The sequence below is a fragment of the Anas acuta genome, chromosome 13 (assembly GCF_963932015.1).
Source record: "Anas acuta chromosome 13, bAnaAcu1.1, whole genome shotgun sequence".
NCBI lineage: Eukaryota > Metazoa > Chordata > Aves > Anseriformes > Anatidae > Anas > Anas acuta.
In genome coordinates, this window is record NC_088991.1 from 6,356,673 (window position 1) to 6,376,717 (window position 20,045).

Genomic DNA, 20,045 nt, shown 5'->3' on the forward strand with positions numbered 1-20,045 from the left:
TCCAAGAAAGGCAGAAGAGTGTGGGTCTGCAGGCACCTCTGGAGGTCATCTAGTCTACCCCTTGCTCATGCAGGGTCTCCTAGAGCTGGTTGCCCAGCACCATGTCCTGTTGGGTTTTGAATGTCTGGGCCTGGCTCTTTAGCTCGTTTCCAGCCCCACCAGACTGATAAATTCACTTATCAAACCCATACTTTGTCAGCTTCTCTGTGAGGATGCTGTGGTGACACCTCTGTGGGAGATGGTGTCAAAAGCCTTACTGATATGGAAGTAGGTGACATCTGCTCTCCCTTCATCCATCAATCAGCCCCTTCATTGCAGAAGGCTATTGGGTTGGTTACGCGGGATTTCTCATTCCTAAATCCACGCTACCTCCTTCCAATCACCTTCTTGCCCATCATGTGCTGGGAAATGCTGCCCAGGAATTGAGGTGAATCTGTCCGTCCTGTATTTCCCTCATGTCCTCCTTGCCCCTTTCTGAAGGTAGGGGTGACACTTGCTTTCCACCAGCCTTCAGAAACCTCCCCACAGCCTCTCGGAGATGATCAGGAGTGGCCTGTCACTGCCATCAGCCAGCTCCCTCAGAGCTTGTGGGTGCATCCTTTCAGGCCCCATGGGCTTATATATGCCCAGTTGGCTTCAGTGCTCCCTGATCTGGTCCCCTCCCACCAAGAAGACACCTTCCTTGCTCCAGACCTTCTCCAGGCCCTTGGATTGCTGAACACAAGTACTGGTGAACACCGAGGTGAAGAAGGCACTGGGTACCTTGGCATTTTCCACCCCTCTTGTTACCAGGCCCCCTGCCCCACTCATTGTCAGCCCCAGAAGATGGCTTTCAGACACATGGGATGGATTTCCGATCCCTAATATTGTGATTCTGTGACTAAAACATGGAAGAATAAACTAGGATGAGCGGCAAGGCCGCGGAGAGGACCGGTGCACTACCTGAATCGTTAATTCAAAGGCCGCGTGTATCCAGCAGAGGAAGCTGCTCTGAGGTGTAGCTAGCGAGTGTCTGAGAAGTACCTGCAAGACCTGCAAGCACCGAGCCGCCTGCAGCCACAAAGAAAGCCACACTGACCTTTAAGAGCTGCAAAGAGCAAGCAAAGGAGGGGGCTGGGAGGCACAGGCCTGCGAGGAAGCCGCTCGGAGAAGGAAATGAAATGGCAGAGGCAGCTGGCGGGGCTGCAGTGTGGGGGCTAGAGGCAGAGACAGGTGGTGTGGGTGAGAACAAAAGGCCTTTGGTGGTGGGAGCTCGGGGCAAGCAGGCGTGAGAGGCAGGCAGGGACAGGGAAGCACACAAAGCACCAGATCTCAGCAGTCCTCCCTTGTCCTGCCATGCTCTCCGGGGATGGTATTTCCAAATCCTTCTGCAGGGGTCAGGAACAACATGAGGTCTGTTGAGGGGACAGCCAGTGACCACATATGCCTGAGGACTGATAGTCACATTTCCTGTGCAATTATCTTCTACTGCTTCACTTTTTTTAGTACTTTCTTCTCTCCTGCTACTTAAGGCTTCACGCTAACCACTGCAAAAGCTTTGTGCATACCCAAGGCGACTTTTCAGCTTTTGCGGTTTTATTAAGTCACAAGGAGCTTCTATTTTCTGGAGAAAAAAAAACAAAAACCTCTGCTGTCGTGATGGTTAGCAGGGCTTTCCAAGAGCAGAGCAGCCACGTCCTTCACCCGGAGCCAGGGGAGGGGCTGCTGATGCTGGGGGCTTGGACCACCACTGTCATCATCATTGTCCCTCCTGAACATCATCCCAGCCGACACAGGAGCACACAAAGAGGAAGGCAGCAGCAGCAGTTTCCGTGCCCTCTCTGGGTCTGGCTGTGGTCGGGAGATGCCTAGCACTCTTGTCCTGTCCTAGCATCCGTTTATTACTGATGGGGCCCCACGTTTCGGTATGTTCTCTCTTGTTTTCCATGAAGCCCAGAGCAAAACCAAAACGATTTATGCCCTTACTGCATTTTAAAAAAGCTGGTGCTGCTAGGGGAGATGTGGCCTTTAATTTTAAAACAGAGTTAGGCATCTCAGCTTTCTTCCACCTGTACAAACAGTTTTAAAGGAACGTCACCATGTGCCAGGAACTCCATTGCACAGAAAGCCCCAACTCCTTGCCCTTCAAGGGGACTTTTCAGACGATCAGCAGAGGAACCATTTGCCCTGGGATCCCAAGGCCAAGCAGATTTCATGGCAGGAAGGGTCTGCTCCCCAGTGACTTGGCATACTCCTAAAAATATGGACAGCTTTCCAGGTCAAAAGGCCTTCTTCATGCATTCTTTCAGTATGACAAGACAATTGGTAAGTGACCCTGGAGCACAGCACTGAAATACATCCAGTGCTCTCCGTTAGCCCTCAGATTAAGGTGAGTCAGTGGAATCAGGCTTCCCACGGATGCACTGCTGATTTGCCTTTACCTTGGGCCCCTTTCTCTGGTCAGTGACAAAATCACCAGCCACCTTTTCGGCAGGGCTCTCTCCTGCAAAGTTCAGAGCTCTGCGGGCAGCTCCCGCAGCCAAAGCAGGAGCTGGTGGTGCCCAGTCCTGTCCTCAGGAATTGTGGAAGGTTATGGATGAGTAGATGACCTGTGCTGATTCTCTCAGCTCTGGATGTTCAAAGCTGTCTCCGACTCTGGAATAAATGGTTGTTACTTCCCCCGCCGCAGTGTTATCCTCGGGGGGCTCCTGAGAAGCACAGAGAAAACACCCAGGGTGAGAGAGAGCCTTCTCCAGAGGATGTCGGGATCAGGAGGGGTCCTGGAGCTGCTAACTGCAAGCCAGGAGGACTCAGCAGGAGCAGGAGCTATGTAAAGCCCAGGTGGCTTTGCCCACGGGAGGGTCGGGGTTGATCCTGGCTGTCTGCATGGCCCACAGAGACCCCTCAAGTAGTGCCCCGACAGAAACCCGTGAGGCTGCCAGGCAGGGAAGGGTGATCATCTGCACATTGCTCTGCATTTAACCATTCTGCACCCTCCTGGCTGCCGTCAGCCAAAGCTGTCCCTTGGCTTCTCAGCCACGAAGGTAAAATCAGGTCCTTTTGGGGTCGGGGCGGGAGGCGAAGGGGAAAGGTGCAGCTGGGGGAAAGCAGCACCCCAGGGTCATTTACCACTTTGCAGCTTGCCCTTACAACACGGAATTAACATCCTAATTTTAAATTCAGCAACCAATTCTTGTAGCTCAGTGCATCTCATTCAAGCCAGCAGTTAGCATTTAACCAAAGAACATTGAAAAATTTTTTTTCTGTACCTGCTGTTGTTTAACGATTCTCATCTTCTTCTTCTGCACTGCACCTCGGAAAAAGAAGGTTTTGTTACCGACAGGTTGCACCCTCCCCATCCTAGCCCTGGAGAACCAGAGATAATATACTGGCACTTTCACCAGGGGGTTAATGAGGATTTTGCCATCAAGACGGAGAGTTCTATGGCTGCCACAGCCAAGCATGGGTGAAATCTCCCCCTTGGAAACAAATGAACTTGTCTCCTGACAAAGGCATCCTCAGGGGTGAAGGCTTTGATGGGAGCCATGGAGATAGGCACCTTGCCGGTTTATTTTCCAGTGCACACATCCCAAGGTGCTCTCCCCAGATGGAGTTTTAAAGTGTCCCCAACAGAACAGTCTGGCCACACTTAGAGGACACGTTTCTGAGTCCATGGCGTTGTACATCTTTTACAGACTAGAAGCGATGCAGCCACTTGATTCTGGTCTCAGCACCAGAAGGTATGGGCTCTCCAGAAAAGCTTTGCAACAGCCCCGTGCTGTGCTTCTGCTTCATTCAGCTGCATCACAGACTAGAAACTGTGACTCTTTACAGATGGAAGGAGGTGGTACGCTGAAGGGGACCTCACAGGAAAGGAATAATTCTGGTGTGAAGAGCAGAACCTCTCCAGAGCCCCCCCACTACCTTTATCCCCAGGGAATATGCCCGAAGGAACCAGAGGTGCAACCTCAAAGTTTGCAGTGCAAGAGCCACCTACCCCAGCGCCAAACGCAGAAGACCAGGAACAGCAGGAGAAAGATTAATGAGCAAGCTCCAATTATGTAGATATGTATGTGGTCTTGATTGCTGGTGCCTGGCATTTGGAAGACAACAGGTGCTGTAAGTGCTTCCTAAAGGAAAGCAGTGGCAGCAGGTACTGCCGTGGTGATTATTTCATGGACGTTGCATGTAGGGTTGCCCCAGAGTGGTAGGAGAGCATTTGGTGCATTTTTTTCTCAGCCTCTGTGGCCGCTGATTTACCCCCAAGTGCCCTATTCTCCCCAGGAAATATTTGCCCCAGTACATAATATATTTGCCCAGTACGTAAACAATTTCCCCAGTACAGGACCCAGACCTGGTGCCTGGGTTCCTGAACCCACCTCTCCATTCATTCTCTGCAGCCATTCCTTTCAGCTAAAGGCAACGCTGTTGTGGAGCCTTTCTCCTGCAGAGACAAGCAGCTGTGCAAGAGGCACTCACTCGTACTTCTAGCTAACAGTGGCAGAGGGGGAAAGGCTGGGCTTCCAGCTACAACTGGAGGAGCACAACCAGCAGCACCTAGGACACCCCTGGGAATCCTCTCATCACTGCAGTGGCTTGGCCCCGTGGAAGGAGGGACCGAAATTCTGTCTGTGCCCGATGCTTCCCATGGCTGGGGCAGTGCAGGAGGTGCCTGTGCCCAGCACAGGGACACTTACCTTCGCTGGTAGGCTCTGTGGGGACAGGCTGCTCGAGCACGGTCAGGGTGATGTTCCTGATTTGTCTTTTCCATAAGAAGCTGACGGTGTACACCCCGCTGTCACTGAGCCGCAGGTCCCGCAGCAGCAGGGATGTGTTCTCAGGGAAGAGCTCAACACGGCCCCAGTGTGCAGGATAGGGGTAACACTTTTTGCTGCAGTTCTTGGGAGCCCCCCCATCATCCAGGGAGCAGTTCTGCACTGAGCAAGCGATGATCACTTGAGAGGTGTGACCAAACATCCACCTAACTGACAGTGGGAAGCAAGGGGAGCTGTTGCATCTGTAGGAGACGGGCAGGAGCACGGACTGCCCCACGGTGCCATTGACTGCATCCTGCGGGATTTCCACGAGGAAGCCCAGGTTTTGCCCTGCAGAGGGGAAGAGGCAGATCAGCAGCTCAGCAGGGCAGCGGCAGATTCTCCCCCCTTGGAGCACAGCACTCAGCCCAACCTGCCCCACTGCCCCCTGACAGGAGCCTCACACCCACACACCAGACCTCAGCGCGGTGCCCTTGTGTTTGGGGACCCCACTGGATGCAGCTGCCCCAGGGTGGGCTCCGCATCACCTACACCCCCAGCCCCTTGGCCCCAGCCTCCTCCCTGCTGGCTTCTCCAGCCACAACCCCCAAGCTACCCCCAGGGCAAAGCCAGTGGCCCCGTCCCCAGCTCACCGAGCAGCAGCAGCAGCAGCAGGAGGGAGCCGAGGCCCCAGCAGCGCCGGCCGGGACACATCGCCTGCGGCTGCTGCGCTCGCCTGGGCCAGGAGGAAGTCGGAGGCTCTCGCTCAGCCCCTCGGCGCCGTGGGGTTCGCTGCGGGCGGGCGGGCGAGCCCCGGCTCCTTCCTGTGCCACCTGCACGCTTTGGGGCTGCGGGGACAGAGGGGGCTGTGGGGTGTCCCCTGTGCCCCCACTGCAGGCGCTGCTTCTGCCCCAGCACCCCTTCCATGCTCACAGCAGGGAGCTGCCAGAAAATGCGTCCATCGCATCCCCATTTTGGGGGACGATTTCCCGGGGGATGCAGCTCAATCGCTTGGAGGATGTTCCTGAAGCTGTCACCCTTCAGCCTCAGCAGCCGCCCAGCCTCTGCCCCACGAAAGCAGCCTTTGGAGTCTCCAGCCCCACTGCGAGGTGCCACTGCCACCTGGGGCTGGCCAGAAGCTTTGGGAATCTCTCCCGGCTCTCGCTTTGCTGCTGGAACTGCTTCAGGTGGTGCTGCAGCCCCATGCCAGGCATTTTGGAGACAGGGAGGCCAGAGGAAAGGTGTTTATTTGGTGTTTGAATTGGGAGCAGGAATTTCAGAGCAGGGGTATGTGAGCGTGGGGAGTGGTTGTGCACTGGGGGCAGGCAGGGGCCGGGAGCCCGGTTTGTCCAGCAGAGGGGCAGGTGCCAGAGGGAAAAGCAGCCCCGAGGCAGCAGCTGAGCGCCTTCCTTGTGCCCGGGCACTGTGGGCACTTCATTGTGCCCCGGCCCTGGCTGCTCCCGCACGCTGGCTCCCTTCTCCCCAGCAGCAGCCGCAGGCTTCCCCACGGCTGCCCCGCAGCCAGCACAGGTGGAAGAGCAGCTGCAGGAGCAGCAGGATGAAGCAGTAGCAGCCTCCGAGGATGCAGCAAGGGATGCGTGTGGCTATTCTTCCTGCTGGTTGAGAAGTGCCTGCGGTAGGAGAGAGGAGATGTGGCATCGGGAGGCTGCCACCTCCCCAGGACACCTCCGCAGGGGTCCCGTGCTGTCCCCATCAGGAGGGGCAGGAATGCTGCCAGGGCAGCACGAGGGACACTTACCTTTGCTGGTAGGCTCTGTGGGGACAGGCTGCTCGAGCACGGTCAGGGTGATGTGCCTGCTTTGTTTTTGCTGTACAAAGCTGACGGTGTACACCCCGCTGTCACTGAGCTGCGGGTCCCGCAGCAGCAGGGATGCGTTCTCGGGGAAGAGCTCAGCACGGCCTGAATGTGTAGGGTTGGTGAAACAGCTTGTGGGGCAGTTCTTGGGAGCCCCCCCATCATCCAGGGAGCACTTCTGCACTACACAGGAGATGGTTCTTTGTAAGGGGTGATCAAATGTCCACTTAATAGTCATTGGGAAGTGAGGGGTGCTGTTGAATCTGTAGGAGATGGGCAGGAGCACGGACTGCCCCACGGTGCCAGTGACTGCATCCTGCGGGATTTCCACGAGGAAGCCCAGGTTTCTCCCTGCAGAGGGGTCAGCAGATCAGCGGCAGATTCCCTCCCCTTGCAGCACAGCGCTCGCAGCCCTCCCTGCCCCACCACCACTTCCTCACGCACCTCCTCTGGCTCTCAGCAAAATGCATCCCTGGCATCTCCGGTGGTGGGATGCCCACGGGATGCAGCTCTCCAGCTGGCACGGCCATCCTGCAGGTATCGACCCTCACGAGCCACCCAGGAACCAGCAGCACTTGCACAGCAGCACGAGCAGGGAGCAGGAGCTCCATGAACATCTGTGCTGGGTCCAGCCCTCGGCTGATGCTTGGGAATGAGCACAGCAACCCCGTCATCTTTCCCCAACGTCCCTAGACTCTTTTGAGGGGTTTGGTCCAGCTGTCTCAACTGCAATGCATTGCTGCTACTGATTGGCATAGAGGATGGCATGAGAGTAATACTGACCAGGTCGATGAGGTTTTTGTATGAAAGGCTTGTGTATTTGGCTTCCGGCAGAGCTTCTGAGGGTGTTTCCTTCCTGCTCTGCTTCCTTGCTGTTTCCTTGGCATGTGCCTTTTTAAGGTGTCTTTCTGCCTAAAACCGGGGTGCCATCAGTCTCGACAGCTCTATCAAGTCCCGGAGGGGATTTAAAGGTATTAAACAAGATAGGCCCCATTACTGACCCCTGGCGGACAACACTTGTGACGGGACACCAGCAGATCCTCAGAAGCTCTGCTGGAAGCCAAATACAGAAGTCTTTCATACAAAAACCTCATCGACCTAGTCGATCTTGCTCTCATGCCATCCTCTATGCCGATTAATAGCAGCAATGCATTGCAAATGAGACAACTGGGCCAAACTCCTCAGAAAAGTCCATAAGCCTGGCTCTTAGGTCTTTCTTTTTCTTTTTTCTTTCTTTCTTTTTTTTTTTTTTTTTTTTTCCTTTTTGACTTGATATGTTGATAAGACCCTCTGTTGCAGGGACGTCCACCATCTGGACATCCAGCTAGGGCCTGAAGGCAGAGCTGGGTGCTGGGGGTGCAAGTGTGACCAGGTGGATGCACTCTTTAAGCAAGGTGCCAGGTTGCAAGAGGAGCTCGGCAGGCTGCAATGCATCCAGGAATCCAAGCAACAGATCAATGCGTGGTACCATGCCCTGCCGCGGGCTGAGCAGCCCTGCCTTAAGTCCTGGCAAGAGTGAGGCGTCTCCCCCTTGCCCCTGAGGTGCCCCTGTGCAACAGATAGGATGCTCTGGGGCTCACAAAAGGAGAGGGTGCCAACAACAGCAATGGTAATGCTCAAGGCCCAGGCAGGGCAACCGAGCGTGCAGCTGGCAGAAGGTGGAGTGGGGGTCTCTGGGGCTCACCCCCTCCAGAAGGTGTGGAGCAGAACACGGGCTCGGTTCATGCAGATAAATAATGGTCTGTGAGACAGATCTCTAAGGCACACGATGTTATATCCAGCTTTTGCAGCCGCAGAGCTCCTGGGCGCCCCGAGCCTGCTGCACCCCACAGCCCCCGGCCTCGTGGTGCGAGTCGTGCCCGGCGTCCTGGTGCCCCGTGCCGAGCCCAGCCGCGTGTCGGGGCCTGAGTGACGGCGACAGGAGGCGGTGGCACCCGGTGCCGGTCCCGGTCCCAGCCCTGCCGCAGGCCGCGCTGCGCCCCAGGTCTGCCATGCTCGCCCTTCCCCTCCTCGTCCTCCTGGCCTCCGCCGGGACAGGCCCAGCGGCCGGCCTGGCTGTCATAGGCAAGTCCTGGGGCTGGTGGTGGTGGTGCTGGTGGTGGCTGTGGTAGGCCAGGCGGTGCAGGCTCCCCCCTCCACCATGGAGCTTCTCCCGGCTGCTTTTCCCACCCCAAAGCCCCTGCTGCGTGCTCGCAGCCTCGATAACAACTTTCAAAATGTTTTGGGGAGCAAATGGGTGGTTGGGAGGGGGCTGCCCTGGCTCCAATTGCGACTCCCTGGGGCTCCTTTGCTTCCAAGCCCCCCCCATAGAGCAGGGCCAGGAGCAGGAGGCTCTCGCAGCCGTACCCGCGCGTGGAAACTCCTCAGGCAGAAGCCGGCTGCGAAGCGAAGCAGCGCAGGCTTTCAGGGAGATGAAGGCAGCGCCTCCGCAGCCTCCTGCTTCTCCGTGGTGCTGCTTAAAGCCCCACCGCGAGCACCCCCCGAAATAATCCCGTCCCCAGCACCGCCGCTTGCGCAGGAGCCGAGCCAGGGCGGCTCTCCCTGCCCAGCTGCCTGCTGGATGCCGGTGCGTCCCGCTAGCCCCGCGCCGCGTTCCTCCCTTGCAGCCCGCACGCTCTTCCCGTGCTACTCGGCCGACCTCAAGCCGGTGTCCGAGGTCCTGGTCTCGGCCAGGGGCTGCACTGTGCTCTTCAGCGTCGAGCCGAGGGCAGCCGGCACCACGGCGTCCTGGGAGTACGAGTCCGGCGCGCGCAAGGAGCTCATCGCCACGTTGGTTCCCAACAAGTCGGCCGAGATCTCCTGCGCCTACGTGGGCCACGCCAGGCTCAGCGAGATGGACTTCTCGCTGCAGCTGGTGCTGCGCTGGTGGAACGGGGGGTTCTACCGCTTCCGCTCCGAGTCGGAGGCCACGGGCTGGTTGGAGCTGCGCGTGGTCGGTGAGTGCCAAACCCTGCGCCGCAGCCGGGGAGCTGGAGCTGCTGCCCGGGTGCTGGCACCCTCGAGGCGGGGGTGTCAGTGCCGATGGGTGCTCCATCTGCGCAGAGCCGCTCTCCGAGCCAGAAATCCTGGGCAACTCCTTCGTGGAGGTGGGAGGCGACACCAAGCTGTACTGCAACGTGCTGGAGGGGCAGGTGGACGTGTACTGGTGGAAGAGGAACGGGGAGCTGCTGATGGAGAGCAACGGCCTCCAGTTCATCCACAACAACACGCTGGAGATCCACCGAGCCCTGATGAACGACACCGGCTACTACACGTGCATAATCAGCAACCCGGTCAGCCACAACGAAACCTCCTTCCTGCTGCGCGTCCACAGTAAGTGGGGCTTCCTTCCCCGGGCACGGGAATGGAAAGCTGGGGAATGGCCCCAAAACGGTCACTCTGGCCCCATTCCCTCAGGTCTCATGGCTTCCCAGCACAGTCTGAGACGAGGAATGGGAACAGCAGGGCTCCACTGAGGACTTGTGTCTCTGCACCAGCCTGCCCAGTGGCAGGAGTTTTTCTTTCCCTGGGCAAAATTCTGGGAATTTTGGGTTTTGTTGATTTTTTTCAGACAACGACAGGGCGTTTTTCATCCTCATCGTGGTATTCGTTAGCATCGGCTTGCTGGCAGGTGAGTGCTGGGACCAGCTTCGCAGTAGTGAAGCACCCAAAGTGGGGCCCAAGGAGTGAATATGGTGGCTGAAAATAGCAAGCTCCTTGCAGGCAGTGAAAATAGCCTCCAGGCTTGAGGCTTCTTGCCTGAGTGTTGCCACTCCTTGAGCATCTTCATCCCTGGGGTGTTTAACAGAGGTCATATTTGTCCACAGGGATCTTCAACTGGTGGAGGTTGAGGAACTCCCCGGATGATGACCTTACTTTTTGAAAATTTAGCACTGAAAAGCCAGAAGTTTCATTGTCCTCAGCATTAACCCTATGGAGATACATCTCTGGAGTGGAAGTGCATCCAGGAGAAGGTCAAATCACATCCTATGGTGGGAGTGATTGCTACGCCACCCTACACCATTTTCATGGTGAAAATCCTAGCAGAGTTCTCTGTAGGGGGAGTCAAAGCTGATGTGCAGAAGAACAAAATTTCAGTGAAGCTGTTTTCTTTAAAAAAAAAAAAAAAGTTGGACATATTTTGGTGCTTGTTTGCGTTGCTGAATGGTTCTGGCTGTGTTTGTGCTTGTTGCGTTGTGGCAGGATGAGCTGGAAGGTACAGCTGGGCTCTGCATGGCAAAAGTCCTTGAAACATCCAGTGTAAAGTAGGTTGGCAGCAAAATGTCATCTCTCAACCACGTCACAAATGAAATATTAAAGGAAGTGAAGCAAACTGGATGTATTAGAGTAGTTTACAGGCTAATTTTTAAGCTGTGTTAAAAGTTGTTCAGTTCCCTGCAGTGCTTGTGCGTGTTCAGGGGAGCCAAATGTTACAGAAAAAATATATTTTCAAACTGTTTTGAGTGTTGTCTATAAATCATTTGGGAAAAGTGCAGTTTTTCATGTCTCTTGCTACAAATAAAAGCGCACACGTTCTCCCTGTTATATTGCTGTTGTCTGTGGCTATGGGAAATAAGCCCTGTGCGGCACCCAAAACCCACAGCAGGGTAGGGATGTGCAGGCAGGAGGGGCAGCCAGAGCATCAGGTGGGGAACGGGGGATGATGATAACAGAAAGGTCGTGTCTGTCTGGCTTTACCAGCAGCTGGGCTGGCCAGGGCCTCACCACACACAGATCAAAGAATTTCTTCCTTGTATCTCATCTAACCCTAACCTCTTTTAGTTTAGGGGCATTCCCCCTTGTTCTGCAACTTATTTGGCTTCCAGCAGAGCTTCTGAGCATCAGCTGGTGTCCCGTCACAAGTGTTGTCTGCCAGGGGTCAGTACTGGGGCCTATCTTGTTTAATACCTTTATTGTTGACCTAGATGAGGGCATTGAGTGTACCCTCAGAAGGTTTGCAGATGGCACCAAGGTGGGAGGTAGTGTCCACCTGTCTGAGGGTAGGGTGGCCCTTCAGAGGGGTCGGGATAGGCTGGACTCCTGGGCTGAGGCAAATGGGAAGAAGTTCAACGAGGCCAAGTGCCGGGTCCTGCACTTTGGCCAAACCCCATTCAGAGCTACAGGCAGAGTGGCTAGAGGACTGTGAAGAGGAAAAGCACCTGGGGGTGTTGGTCGATGCTTGCCTGAACGTGAGCCAGCAGTGCGCCCAGGTGGCCAAGAAGGCCAACTGCATCCTGGCTTGTATCAGCAACAGTGCAGCCAGCAGGACCAGGGAGGTGATCGCCCCCCTGTACTCTGCTCTGGCGAGGCTGCACCTTGAGTGCTGTGCTCAGCTTTGGGCCCCTCACTACAAGAAGGACATTGAGGCCCCGGAGCGTGTCCAGAGATGGGCTACAAAGCTGGTGAAGGGCCTGGAGCACAAGTCCTGTGAGGAGCGGCTGAGGGAACTGGGGTTGTTTGGTCTGGGGAAGAGGTGGCTCAGAGGAGACCTCATTGCTCTCTACAACTGCCTGAAGGGAGGTTGTGATGAGGAGGGAGCCGGCCTCTTCTCTCAGATAACTAATGATAGGACTTGAAGAAATGGCCAACAGTTGCTCCTGGGGAGAGTTAGATATCAGGAAAAGCTTTTTCTCTCAAAGAGTGGTCACGCACTGGAATGGCCTGCCCAGGGAGGTGGTGGAATCAGCGTCCCTGGCAGTGTTCAACAAGTGCCTGGATGAGGTGCTACGAGATATGATTTGGAAACTTAGGTGGTAGTATTGGTGACAGCAGGACGGTTGGGCTAGATGACCTTGTAGGTCCTTTCCAACCTTGTGTTTCTATGACCATCTAATTCCAGCCCCTGCCATGGGCATGGACCCCTCCCAGCAGCCCAGGCTGCCCCCAGCCCCATCCAGCCTGGCCTTGGACACTGCCAGGTGGCTCCCTGGGGCTCTCCCCTGCTTGTCATTGCCAGTGGGCATCTTCCTGCACGGAGAAAGAAAGAGAAGGACGAGTCTGAGCCACCGTGTGGGACTCTGTCACCTGGTCACCCACTGCCAGGTATCCAGAAAGCCATAACGGTCTTGGTTCCTTACCTGGTTTAGTTCTGCCGCCTCTGACAGTGCTTTTCCCACCGCTGGTGCCCTTGTTGGCCTGCAGAGCTCCCCCGGCCCCCCTGGAAGGGGACGCGTGCTGCCCCTGTCCTCTCTCGGACCACGTAACCTCACCGGGAGGGTGCTGCGGGCACCTCCGAGCACCACGGCTTGGTGCGTCCCAGGCGGGGGCTAAGCGAGCTCTGCAAGCAGAAAAGCTTTTCTGCTCTTCTCTCAAGTGCCACGAGGCTGAGCCCTTGTCAGCACCTGGGTCCTGGCCCCACGAGCTCCTGCCCTGGCCTGGAGGAGGCATCTTGGCAAGCTGTGCTCCGGCCTGGCTGGGACAGGGGCTTTCCTTGCCCCGGGGATGCGCTTTCCCTTGGGACGGGATTTGTTGCAACCCAGGGCACTGCTCAGCTTTAGTTTGCTCTGTAAAGCAGTCTGCCCTGGCCCGCACCCCCTCGAGAAACCTGGTCCAGAGCTGGCCAAGGCAGGATCTGGCCCCAGAGCTGGGGCCCAGATAGCACTGAGCTATCCTGTGCTTGAGGAGACCCAGCGGGGACACCAGCAGAGGATCCAAATGGAATCCTTCTATTGCAGCAGCTCTAGCAAAGCAAAGAAAAAGGTGAGTGTAGGATTTCTTTTTTATTATTATTTATTTAATTTTTTCGTGTTTGAATATTTCTCATCTGATACCAGGGGGGACAACAAAGGACCTTCAGCTGAACCCAAAAGTCTACAGCCCACAAAGGATGGAAACCACTGACAGCTGTGGTGTGACCACAAGGTCAGTTAAGAGCCTGTGCAAGGGAAATCAGCACAGGCTAGGTCACTGGTTCTTTTAAATATATATAAAAAACCAGAATATATATATATTATATATATATATATATATAATATATATATATATATAGGATATATATATATCCTGCAACATATATATATATGTTGCAGGAAGAACGGCCGAAAACATGACAGACACCAGTATGCTCAGATCATGCTCTCTCTTTATTACCAAAATAGCCTGATTCTCATAGCAAACTTAACATGGACAGATAGGGTCTCACACAAGATTATCGGTCAAAATGCACTCAGAGAAACAACTGCAAGAAAACAACCCCACCTGCAAGGAAACAACCCCCTTGTGATTACCAGTCACGTAGCTCTTGTCCTGGAAGCCAGCTGCTGGCAACAATATTTTTAATTCCTCAGTCGGGCGGTATGGGAACACCGTCGTGGGAACTCCTCGTAGTCGCCCTGGAAGCTTGGTTTGATCAGCTGAAACAAGTCATGGCCTCCTTGCTGTTCCAAAAATCACTCAACATTTATATAAATATATATATGAAAATATATATATATATATATATAAATATATAAAAATAGAAAAGGAGAACTTGCCAACCACAATAATGGATAATACCCAGGAAAGGGCACCTGCAAAAAGGTAGACCAGTGTGGGATCTGTAATCACATATTGCCAGTTGTACCCTGGGGTGCACCAAGCACGGCATCGCTAGTCGGTCGAGGGAAGGAACTGTCCTGCCTGCCTGCCCTGCGCTGCTGCAGCCTCACCTCCAGTGCTGTGAGCAGTTCTGGGCACCACAGCACAAGGACACGAAACTGTTGGAGGGTGTCCAGAGGAGGGCGATGAAAATGGTGAAGGGCCTAAAGGGGAAGACGGCTGAGGGCACTGGGCCTGGTCAGCCTGGAGAAGAGGAGGCTGAGGGGGGACCTCATCGCGGTCTGCAGCTTCCTCGTGAGGGGGAGTGGGAGGCAGGTGACCTGTTCTCTGTAAACACCAGTGATAGGACCCACGGGAACAGTGTTAAGCTGAGGTAAGGGAGGTTTAGGCTGGACATCAGGGTGAGGTTCTTCACCAAGAGAGTGGTCGCACAGTCAGAATCACAGAATCGTCTAGGTTGGAAGAGACCTCAAGATCATCGTGTCCAACCTCTGACCTAACACTAACCAGGCCTCCACTAAACCATATCACTGAGTTCAACATCTAAACGTCTTTTAAAGACCTCCAGGGATGGTGACTCCACCACTTCCCTGGACACCCCATCCCAATGCCTCACAACCCTCTCAGTAAAGAAGTTCTTCCTAACATCCAACCTAAAACTCCCCTGGTGCAACTTTAGCCCATTCCCCCTCATCCTGTCACAAGGCACGTGGGAGAACAGATCAACCCTCACCTTGCTACAGTCTCCTTAGGGGAAGTTTTGGCTGGCCATCAGGAAGAGGTTCTTCACTGAGAGGGTGGTTCCGCACTGGAACAGGCTCCCCAGGGAAGCAGTCACTGCACCAAGCCTGTCTGAATTTAAGAAGAGATTGGACTTAGGCATATGGTCTAAACTTTTGGGTAGACCTGTGCGGTGCCAGGAGTTGGACTTGATGATCCTCATGGGTCCCTTCCAACTCGGGATATTCCATGGTTCTAGGATTCTATGCAGAAAATGTAGGTTTAATCATCAATGTATACGGATAAATTGTGGGAAATGTAGAAAAAGTAGGTTTAGTTAGAAATGTGGATAAGACTCGTGAGAATCCAGAAAGGGAGTTCTGAAGACAAGAGAAATGTGGGGGATGCGAGTCACCACAGAGTCTTAGGCATATGGGAATAACAAGAGGAGGTGAGAGCAAGGACTGCCACGAGGCCCGGGAAAGAGAGCATCGCCGGGTTGCAATAGAGACTTGAGCACACGAAGAGTCCGTGCACTCGGTCACCACAAATAGCACCCAACGTGGGGCACAACAAGTGGGGCTGTAGCAACCCATTCCAGTGTTAATGCCCAACCCAACCGTAGCTGGAGGAAAAGGAAAGGCTCTCGAGCACCATCACCGACCTGCAGGACAGGAGGTGAGCTACGGAAAGCTCCCTTACAAAAGAGCTGCAATCTAACCTAGATGTATTACAAAGAATCCTTAAGACTCAAAATCATCCAGTATCCACTTTGGCATTAGTTCCGTGTCTGGACTGGCCTAGGAGGAATGTACCAGCTTTTCCAATGACTGGTTCTTCTGATGTCACCCCCCATGTGGTGATGAAGGTGCCTTTGCTGTTCTGCAGGAAGGCAGATGGATGCTTCCCGGTGACTATTAAATATTCATTGTTATAATAATGAGTATCTGCAGCAACTGGAGAAGGAGACAGCTGATGTGTGCTGGAAGTCACCAAGGTGGACGTGGTCTGTAAGCTGTGGGAGACCTCCTGGGGGTCCGGCTGCTGCTGCTTCTCCTGATTTTTCTTGTAATCTGAAAACGAAGGAGAGGGCATCAGCTCCTGGGTTTCCAACACCACCCTGAGCTTCATGGGGACATGTGAAAATGTGACTGCAGGGAAGAATGGGTTTTGGAGGCTTTCCCATGGCTAAACCCTTCTCTTTCCAAAACCAGATCTCTGTTTTGGATGGAGAGCCAGAAGGCAGCACAGAGATGGACACCCACCTTACCTGCAAGCTCCTGCACCTCTAACCTGCAAGCCCTTGGTAGGTTAGTGCAATATTTCTTTTATTTCCAATTCCCAAATGTTCTGCACACCCTGGCAAAGCAGGGGTCCCCTTCCCACCCTCTCCTCAACACATCATGGAGCCGGTGAGGCACACCATGGGCTCACTACTGCTCAGGTTAGTGGCCAGCTGGGCACCAGCCCACATCTCCTGGGTCAGGAGGAGAGCAGAAGAGCATCCTCCACATCTGGGAGGAGAAACTCGCTTTTCACGAACACCTCCTTGAGCATCCCTGGGTGAAGCAGAAGCACTTTGCCTCTCGTCTCAAGACCTGCTGCCAGGGGGTGGGAGCTGAGAGCAGGGTCTCAGTGACAGAGCAGCTACTCGGTGTGGCTGGAATCACAGAATCACAGAATTTCTAGGTTGGAAGAGACCTCAAGATCATCGTGTCCAACCTCTGACCTAACACTAACCAGGCCTCCACTAAACCTTATCACTAAGTTCAACATCTAAACGTCTTTTAAAGACCTTCAGGGATGGCGACTACACCACTTCCCAATGCCTCACAACCCTCTCAGTAAAGAAGTTCTTCCTAATACCCAACCTAAAACTCCCCTGGTGCAACTTTAGCCCATTCCCCCTCGTCCTGTCACCAGGCACGTCGGAGAACAGACAAACCCCCACCTCGCTACAGCCTCCTTTGAGGTACCTGTAGAGAGTGATAAGGTCGCCCCTGAGCCTCCTTTTCTCAAGGCTGAACAAGCCCAGCTCCCTCAGCCGCTCCTCGTAGGATTATTCTCTAAACCCCTCACCAGCTTAATCACCCTTCGCTGGACTCGCTCGAGCACCTCCATGTCCTTCTTCTAGAGAAAGGCAAAGGAAACCTATGGGCTACTTACACCACAGGAAGAGGACCAGCAGCATGGAGAGGACTGCCACAGCAGGAATGACGAAGCCAATGGTCAGATTGACAGCCTCTGAGCAGCCCCGCTCTGCCAACGAGACAGTGAGAACTTGTCAGTGGTTGCTCTCCTGCCCCCCTTGAACATCTACAGAACATGAAGGTCATTCAGAGCATCCTGGTGCTTCACGCTCTGGAGCTCCAGGGGCAAACCGTGCCCTGTTGTGACCTCCCAGCTAAGCACAAGGCTTGCCATGACTGCATCACCTACAGCCTACAAAGCCACCCAAGGACTTTCTCTTCCCTGGGTGAGGCCAATCCCATCCCGAACACCCCACCTCTCCCCAGAAGGAAGGCGACCAAGGGCACACGCGGTGCCAACCCGGCCGCCCATTACCGTGGAGCTGATGGAAGTTGTGGAGCAGGAGGATGGAGAACAGCAGGTTGACTACCAGCGTCGTGGCTGTAATGCACGGGATGACACGGTGCCCTGGGAGAGGGGAGAAGTTCTGGTGGATGGGAGAGAAATGGGAGAAGAGGGCAGGCCGGCATGGGGAGTTTGCTCCCAGGCTCTCATGGGGCCTTTTGCACCGGAGGTTTAGGCCACCGACAGCAACTCACAGCCTTTGGACGTGAAGCGTTTGAGCACTGCTGGTCTGCACAGCGCCATCAGCACCACCATCAGTGCCATGGCCACGATCCCAGCTGAGAGGAAAAGCCCGAGCAGGATGAAGGCAGCAGAATGACCTGTGGGGAGCAGAATTAAACAAGGAGGTGAGATGGGAAAGCTTCTCCTGGCTGAGGCAGATGCTACAGAGCAGGGAACCCTGACATTGATTCTCCAAACCCAACAGCACTGCATCAGACAAGGATGCTGCTGGAGAGACCTGGAGGTCTTTGGTGTCGTCAAAGAGAAGACACGGGAGAAATGAAGAACAACTCAGTTTAAATGAATCCTACCATCTTCCTGCATCCAGATGACAGAGGCAGGCAACAGGAGGAGAGAAGAGGTGCACAGCAGCCCCAGTAAGGACATGATTAACCATTCCCACGCTTCCTTTCCTGGGCAAAAGGCAAATACATTTGAGTTAGGGCTCGGAACCTCACCAAGGGATCCAGGGTGCAGCCTGAGAAGGGAAGGTGAACACCAAGCACACGTTTCCCTTGTAATGAATCAAATTCCTGAGATTTAGAAACCTCAAAGACAAACGCTGGTGGACTTCAGAGGCTTTTGGTAGGCTTCCAAAGGACTTTGTTTGACTTGAGGAGGAACCATGAGATGCCAGCCGGATCTGGACTTGCTCTGAGCTGACCAAGACACTCATTTCATCTAGTTTGACACCTTGATACAATTCTGCCCACCCAACAAGCACTGGATTTCTTCTGGAGACTGCATGTTGTGGGGAAGAGCACAGATGGCACAAGCTCTTCCCACAAGCATCAGGCATGTAGAGCTCCTCAGGAGAGATTACCCCAAAGGCAAGACCCAATGTTGCATGTTTCCAGTGCTAGTAGTGGGAGAGAAATCCATGCGAGAGAACCTTCCTACCTGCTATCGGGTTTCAACCCTGTTCTCCACATGGTTTCTGTTGCTCTGGGGATTGTTCTTGGTGGGTAGAAGAGCATGTGAGAAGGCTACCAAGACTGTGTGGGAGGACTTGCTGTTGGCTAGGTCTTATGGTCTCTTTTCTGCTAACCATCATGTTGCTACAGAAGCACCCACATCAACCCGTACACTTGGGTATGGGTGCACAGCAGTTTGCACCATCCTGACCCAAACACCAGTGTGCTTGGTCGCCAAACCCAATGGCACGTGGCCCTTGGTCAGCTCTCAGCACCTCCACGCAGGAAGCTCTTTGTGTCCTGCCCTTTCTATTTCTCCCCAGGGACTCCTGAGGACAGAGAGGAACAACTCCTATGCCTCATACCGTGATACCTGCGGGTGGCCCAGTTTCTCCCAAAGCCATTTGGGATTACTGCTGCTAGGAAATTTTGTTTTCTGTTCAAGCCGCAGAAGCATAAGAAGAAGTGCATGAACTCCACGACCATCGAGCAAGCTTCCTCCAACTACCGCGGTGAGTTAGGAGAGAAGGGGCTTGCCTCGCCCTCTGCCCTCTCCACGGCATGGAGAGAGGAGCTCAGGCGTGGGCACTCACCGAGTCTGAGCTTCCCAGGCTGAGTGAGCCAGATAACGAAGAGGACGGCAGAGATGGCAGTGAGCACCAGCGCAGCAGCGGTCATCATCTGTGCAGCACGGGCAGGAGGTGTAAGACCTGCATGGAGGACAACCCCACAACATGGAGCAGCTATCCCAGGAGTCTGCAACAAGCTCGAAACCCTAGAGGATTACTGGGTTTCCTTGCATGGCAGATCCCACGAGAGGCAGCTGAAACCTGCAAGGGTCTCAGAGACAAAGTGCTGGTGCCCAGACCTGCTAGAGATGAGAAGACAGAGCGGGCTTGAGCTGGCACCTAAATACACAAAGGCTGCAGGTCCAAGTGAGACAACAGCCAACGAACAGTCCATCTGCCAGCCCCAGGACCACAGCAGAGCTGCTGGGGGTCTCGTCCAGGTACCTGTGGGCTCAGGGCTGCTGTGACAAGGTGGCAAACCACCGGACCCACCCCGGCAGGGCAATGCTAACCTGTCATGGTCAGGTTGAGGGCTGCCTCCTTCCAGCTTATGGAGTTGTTGATTATGCAGGAGTAGGAGCCACAATCTGACTTCTCTGCATTCCTTATCTGCAGCACAGCAGTCTTCCCAGTGATCTGACTGAACTTTTCAGGAGGAAGGGGATGTCCATCCTTCTTCCAGAAGACATCAGCCACCGTTCCTTCTGGCAGCACGCAGGTCAGGTTGATGAGTGAACCATCCAGGTTTGAGCTGCTCAGGAGCTTGGGCTGGGGCAAGGGCTCTGGAAAGCAGAGAGCGACATGGCAGCACTGCCTGGGATTGCCTCTCCTCCCACCTTAAACCCGCCCCGCATGAGATGCAAGAACAGCAAGCCCCATGAGGGGTGAGCAGCACCTCCCCTTCTCATTCGCACCCCAGCTCAGTGCCTCAGTTGAGTCTGGCAGGGGAGAAGACAGTGCA

General features: G+C 54.6%; 3 protein-coding genes and 1 long non-coding RNA gene across 25 annotated transcripts in view; 2 read left to right on the plus strand and 2 right to left on the minus strand.

Moving 5' to 3' along the window:
- Positions 1–20,045, plus strand: part of LOC137863493 (uncharacterized) — a 122,107-nt gene that overhangs the window by 27,734 nt on the left and 74,328 nt on the right. The gene's annotated exons all lie outside the window — the stretch shown is intronic.
- The window catches only part of LOC137863477 (uncharacterized), a 143,215-nt gene that overhangs the window by 10,786 nt on the left and 112,384 nt on the right, over positions 1–20,045 (minus strand). For 13 of the 21 annotated variants that reach the window (XM_068696610.1, XM_068696605.1, XM_068696609.1 and 10 more), the window contains 7 exons: positions 19,597–19,866; positions 19,109–19,225; positions 17,913–18,014; positions 17,574–17,699; positions 17,350–17,442; positions 16,967–17,043; positions 13,712–15,885 (listed from right to left, as the gene is read on the minus strand). In XM_068696610.1, coding sequence (XP_068552711.1) covers positions 15,541–15,885; positions 16,967–17,043; positions 17,350–17,442; positions 17,574–17,699; positions 17,913–18,014; positions 19,109–19,225; positions 19,597–19,866 — 1,130 coding nt within the window. In that variant the 3' untranslated portion in view covers positions 13,712–15,540. The other 8 variants (XM_068696621.1, XM_068696622.1, XM_068696620.1 and 5 more) reach the window with 5 other exon arrangements.
- LOC137863488 (uncharacterized) lies at positions 1,370–6,164 on the minus strand. Its single transcript, XM_068696644.1, has 5 exons — positions 5,387–6,164; positions 4,677–5,084; positions 3,977–4,072; positions 3,249–3,292; positions 1,370–2,687 (listed from the first exon to the last, which is right to left on the minus strand). The coding sequence occupies exons 1-5, from the start codon at positions 5,658–5,660 to the stop codon at positions 2,553–2,555; spliced, it is 957 nt and encodes a 318-aa protein (XP_068552745.1). The 5' UTR covers positions 5,661–6,164; the 3' UTR covers positions 1,370–2,552.
- Positions 7,504–11,062, plus strand: LOC137863827 (carcinoembryonic antigen-related cell adhesion molecule 1-like). 2 transcript variants are annotated; one of them, XM_068697322.1, is made up of 5 exons: positions 7,504–8,613; positions 9,156–9,485; positions 9,592–9,861; positions 10,100–10,159; positions 10,356–11,062. In XM_068697322.1, exons 1-5 carry the CDS (start codon positions 8,541–8,543, stop codon positions 10,409–10,411), a joined length of 789 nt encoding a protein of 262 aa, XP_068553423.1. In that variant the 5' UTR covers positions 7,504–8,540; the 3' UTR covers positions 10,412–11,062. The 2 variants fall into 2 exon arrangements, with proteins under 2 accessions (XP_068553423.1, XP_068553422.1); XM_068697321.1 differs by lacking the exon at positions 7,504–8,613 and having other exon boundaries at positions 8,628–9,485.